This window comes from Sciurus vulgaris (genome assembly GCF_902686455.1).
Source record: "Sciurus vulgaris genome assembly, chromosome: 16".
In the NCBI taxonomy this organism is placed as follows: Eukaryota; Metazoa; Chordata; class Mammalia; order Rodentia; family Sciuridae; genus Sciurus; species Sciurus vulgaris.
The window spans coordinates 6,922,562-6,928,561 of NC_136477.1; the positions used below are offsets into that span (position 1 = coordinate 6,922,562).

Below are 6,000 nucleotides of genomic sequence, written 5' to 3' on the forward strand. Positions count from 1 at the left end.
GACTCTTCATAATTTAAATCATGGTTTGTCAATCCTTGTCCCTGGAGCTCATCATCAGTAGGACTGAAGTGAGTTCCCACCCTCAGCTTTTCTAACCAGGTCCCAGCTGATGCTGCTAATGCTGGTCCCAGAACCACGGATTTTATTGTGATGTCTCCCATCTTTACATCAGATCCATCGGTAGCATGGAAGCTGGAAACCACACAGCTGTTTCAGAATTCCTCCTTCTGGGGCTGACAGAGGACCCAGGACTGCAGCCTCTCATCTTTAGCCTATTCCTGTCCATGTACCTGGTTACCATCCTGGGGAACCTGCTCATCATCCTGGCTGTCAGCTCTGACCCCCACCTCCACACCCCCATGTACTTCTTCCTCTCCAACCTGTCCTTCACTGACATCTGCATAAGCACAACCACCATCCCCAAGATGCTGGCCAACATCCAAGCACAGGATCAGAGCATCACCTACACAGGCTACCTCTTCCAGGTCTGCTCTGTCTTGATTTTTGGTAGTTTAGAAAATGGTCTCCTTGCAGTGATGGCCTATGACCGCTATGTGGCCATTTGTCATCCCCTGATGTACACAGTCATCATGAACCCCTGCCTGTGTGTATTGCTGGTTCTCTTCTCCTTGTCTATTAGCAGTGTGCATGGCCTGCTGCATGGTCTGATGGTGCTGCGTCTGTCCTTCTGCACAGCTGTGGAGATCCCCCATTTTTTCTGTGAACTTGCTCAGGTCCTCAAGCTGGCCTGTTCTGACACCCTAATCAATAATATTTTGGTTCATTTTCTGTTTACCATCTTGGGTGCTAGCTCTGTCTCTGCAATCATTTTCTCATATACTCAAATTGTCTGCTGTCTTTTAAGAATACCATCTACTGGCAAAAAGTACAAAGCCTTTTCCACCTGTGGGTCTCATCTCTTAGTTGTCTCCCTGTTCTATGGGACAGGATTTGGGGTGTACATTAGGTCTATACTAATGGACTCTCCCGGGAGTTCTGCTGTGGCTTCAGTTATGTACACTGTGGTCCCTCAGATGCTGAACCCCTTTATCTACAGCCTGAGGAACAGAGACATGAAGGAGGCCCTGAGGAAAATAATTAATAGGAGAAAAATATTTTGATATTGTCATCACATTTAAAGCAGGAATCTAGAATGTGTCCATGTGCCTGTGTGTGTATGATGAGAGCATACACAACACCACATTAAGAGAAGCAAAGGATATGCCTGAGGGGAATCCCACTCACAGCTTCTGCTCTCATATATTCATGCAATCAGACATGTACATAGGGAATAAGAATCAACTGCATTTTTATAATCCCTGTATGCATACCTACAAAGTTTATTAGGTATATTTATTTAATAATCACCTCCTGCTGAGCTGTTAAATTGTTTCATGTATGAGTTCTGTCTATGAGTTTTCTTTTGCATCAGCGTGCTCTTGAGATTCTGGCCTGTTGCTGGGTGCAGCACTTTTCAATCACTTTAGTGCCATCTGGTTTTATGCTGTGCAATGATATCACCAAATGCAGTGTGCTGGTGACATGGTGTTCAACAGCAAGCTTTCTGATGCTTTGAATAAAGGTTTTTGAAAGGTCTTGTGTCCATCTCCTGGTGGAAATGAACAGAGCTTTCCACTTGCAGTGGAGTTACTGGGCATGACACAGCTCCACTTCTCTTTTGGGTTGGTCCAAAGCCTCTTCCTAAGTGGTTAAACCATCTGTTAGGATGTTGCTGGGGTCCAAATCATGGAAATTTTTTCATTTAGTAGGACAATCAAGTGGGTATTAAATAGTTAAATTCACATTTCTCTTATGATGAGATTGAATGTTTTCACAGAGGTAACAAATCTTTTATTTATTTATCTGTTATGGTATTTGTGTATGACTGACTTTTCTTCTCACTAGTTCGTAAGAGTTCACAAAGCCAAGGATCCACTGTTCTCTCTCAGTGGTGGAAGGTAGAGAGAAGTAAGACATTTCAAAAAGGGTGTGGGGACCCAGCCGTTATGGACACATATAATGCACCATTGAAGAAAAAAAGGGTGTGGGGGAATGTCTGGGAACGTATTTCCTGTTGCTGTGCACAGACTTATAATGTATATGGGCCAATCCACTGAATGCACCACCACAAGCCATATAGGAAAAGATAGCATTTATTAAGACATATAAAGTATCTACAAAAGGAAAAGCATCCCAGGTAGCATACCAACTCAGCACCTGAGAGACATCATGGGCATTTCGCAGCATACATAGCCAAAGAAAGCAGTCTTTTCACCTTTGAGTTCTTCTCATCTCTCTTAAATACACTGGAGTAAACATATAAAGTTATTGTCTGGAGCCATTGGGCTCAGTGCCTTCCGTACGTTTGTTCTCCAGACCTGGATCTGGCCAGGAGTCAGGCCTTGAGAGCAGAAACCAGATGTCTTTAAGTCATTTTTGTTTCGTTCTCGGGCAGAGAGCTTATCTGTCCTTGAACAGGGGCACTGCCAGGCCACTAAGTTTCTCATGCAAGTTGTTTACTCCTTGCCCTGTTTTTAGTTTTTGAAAGCACTCTTAAACAAGACTCCAATTTCCTCTAAAGGGAAGCTTATGAAGATAAAGGTAGAAGAGTGGAGTAGGAGTAGGAGATGGAGGAGAAGGGAAGGAAGAGAGTGGAATGAAAGTCATCAGACTCCACTGTGTGCATGGAAGCGTATGTCACTATGAATTCCACTTCCACGTGCAACTAAAACACAGCAATTAAAAAGATGAATCAATAGAAGGAAGACAAATAGAGTAGGAGAAGAATAGGGAGAGATAGGGGGAATAATGGGATACTATTAGGGACTGAAATGAGCAAATTATGTTTGTGAATTTATGAATGTATTGGAGTGAACCTTGCAATCATGTGTAACTATAATGTACTAATAAAAATAGGTCTTCTCTTAATGGGGACATTTGTCATTTATAAGTATTGAAGATTTCATTATGATTGTGTCTTGTTTTTATACTTCATTTGTAATGTGGTTTAGGTGAACACAGTGCTTACATTAGGCAGAGTCAATTTCATAAATATTTTCTTGAGTGCTTTGATTGCAGTTGATCTAGACATTGTTAAGGGACCTATTATTTACTTTGGTGCAACAGCTTATAGTTTTGTCTTGTTATTTGAGGCAGGAATTCACTTGGAGTTTATTTTTATCTTTGGTGTGTGATTGGTGGCTGAATACATTTTATGCCCCTCTTCTTTTTGTGAAATAATACATTCATTAGTGGTACTCCCACTTCTTCAAAAAATAAACAGTTCATTGATCTGTTTCCCTGTGATTTCTCATTTCTGACCAGGAGGGCTAGTTTATCTTTGTCTGTACAACTGTAGCCTCTTTAAATTATCACAACCAAAGAATCAGCTAAAATGTTTTTTTTTTTTTGATATAACCAACAAGTCCCATTTTAACCCAATTTATTCTCAAAGGTATCACAGATTAACTGCTTCTGCTATGATTTGCAATCTACTGTGGCAATACTGATAATCAACCCAAGGTCTCAAATGTGAAAAAGAAAGAATATTAATACTTCTGTGAAAATAGGAAAGGTTAATATTGAAATTCCAAACACAGAGGAAGCTGAATTTTCCCTTTATGGTGAAAATACAATTGTTCCCTGCAGGTGGATCTTTATCCTGAAGTCTTGCTTAGCACACAACTTCCAGAAACTCCTCCCCTTCCCTTCAGATTTCTTACATGCGCAATGACTTGTGAACGAGGACTATAATACTTTTAAATTTCCAATCTGAATACTTCTGTTTCTTTTCCATGACTTATTTTACTAACCAGAAACTCCAGTAGAATAATGAGCAGGAGTGAGGAGACCTAACATCCTTACTTTGTGCTTTACTTTAAAGGGAATCATCAGTCTTTCACTTTAAGCATTATGGTAGCTGAAGGATATTCATAGTAATCTTTTATAATTGAAGAAGTTTCCTCCTTTGCTGTAATGAGGAATAGATACTGGGTTGAAAGTTTTCAATAGTCGTAACTATGAAAGAGTGAAAAATTTTAAAATGATATGAAAGACTTGAACAAAGGCACTATAAGTCATTGGTGATGGAAATTCTTTAAGAAAGTCTGAAAGTCTGGACACGTTTTGTGTGTGCATGAATGGGAAGAGTCAGAAATGTCAATTTTCTCGAATTAATAAACAAATTCATTACCATGCCTACCAAAATGACAGCAGGCTTTTTGGTAGGAAGTACCAAGTTGAAAAGGAAATGCAGAATGTTTAAAGGAGCCAGAACACTTTTAAAAATGAAGAGCAAAATCAGAAACTTTGTGCTACATGGATTCCCAAACTACAGTCATTAAAGCAGTGTGCTATTGGTTTAGATCCAAATAGGTCAATAGTGTCACACATGAAAGGAGGACTGATTTTTACAAGATGCACAAAGGTAATTCATAAGAGAAAGTGAAGTCTATTCAACAAATTATATTCAACCTATTGAATATCGACTCCCCCACATACAGAAAAAAACAAATCTGAATACAATTGTTTAAATTATGTCGCTTGCACAGATGAGTATATCACAACAAATCCCCTATTGTGTATTATTGTAATGCACCCAAGTTTTAAAAAAAGTTTTATTTTAAACATATTGCCATGTACAAAAATGACCTTAAATGGAATTAAATGTAAAAACTAAAATTATAAGTCTAGAAGAAATCATAGGAGAAATTATTTCCATCCTAGATCAGGTGAGGATTTCATAGTTATGATAGAAAAACTAAGATTCACAACCAGGGAGAGGATAGGGAAGAATAGAGTTACTTTACAATTGATAGTGAGGAGTGAAGGGAGGGGAGGGTGTGGGGGAAGGAATGACAGTAGAAGGAAACAGACATCATCACCTCATGCACGTGTATGACTGCCTGATTGATGTGATGCAATACGTATAATTAGAAAAATGAGAGATTACACGCCATTTATGTGTGATTGATCAAAATGCATGAATGCATTCTAGTGTCATGTACAATAAATTAGAGCAAATAAAAAATAATCAAAAAGAAAATAACTCATGAGATAAAAAGCTATGCCTTGTAGAGGAACAAATAGAAAAAATACTGAGTTTTTTTTTTTTTTAATTTCTAATAACATTTAAAACAGTATAAAAAGAAAAGTCACTGACTTGGAGAAAACATTTGTTAGTCATATTTGGTAAAAATATATATAGAATTTACAAACTCAACCATAAACAATAAAAACAAGGAAGTAGATTGAAATATGTGATCCAAGATTGTTAACTCTATTCACACTCCTGAGCAATAGATGTGGATTTATCCTTCATCCAACTACAGTCTTGTACCCACTGGCCAACCTCTCCCCATTTCCCCAAGTCATACACAGAAGAGAGTGTTTGGAATTTTCTCACCACAAAGAACTGAAAATGGTTAAGATGCTGTGCACGCCAATTACCCTGATTTATTCAATAAACTATTTAAAGCAAAGTTCTTCGCTGCTCAGGTTTTCTCCTTAAGGATTTGGCCTGTCCTGTTATCACAGGAGACTACAGGGTTAGACTAATAAGGAGCTTTGGATATTGAAGCCCTAAGGGCCCCAGAGATGATAAACATTCTGCCTGTGACCATGCACTCAAGGCCTGGCCCAGCGGAGTGTGCCGCTCACCTGGCCCTGGGCTCAGGTCCAGGATTTCTGCACAGGAGGCAGGTGCTGCACTGTCTCTCTGTGTTCCCTGAGAACAGAGCTTCTATTCTTCTCCTTCATGTCCAGGCAAGAACTGAAGATCATTCCTCAGTGTTGGCACCCAGGTCATCTGAAATCTGCTAGGTGATGTTTTGTCACAACTGACAGGTATTTTGTCTCCAAGCCCATGTTGGGCAGCTGTGAGGTGAGGAGGTGAGGAGCAGGGCTGGAATCAGGTCACTTGGGAGGAGTCTGCCCAGGTGCCCACCAGGCTTCCTGCTTCCTCCTCTTATGCACTGACACCCCAGCAGCTCTCATTCCACT

At 39.8% G+C, this 6,000-nt stretch overlaps 1 protein-coding gene across 1 annotated transcript; it reads left to right on the forward strand.

Moving 5' to 3' along the window:
* Positions 1-182: 182 nt before the first annotated feature.
* On the forward strand, positions 183-1,121 carry LOC306647071 (olfactory receptor 7G2-like; the record flags this gene model as incomplete). The annotated part of the gene is made up of 1 exon (XM_079116104.1): positions 183-1,121. Exon 1 carries the CDS (start codon positions 186-188, stop codon positions 1,119-1,121), a length of 936 nt encoding a protein of 311 aa, XP_078972230.1. The 5' UTR covers positions 183-185.
* Positions 1,122-6,000: the final 4,879 nt, after the last annotated feature.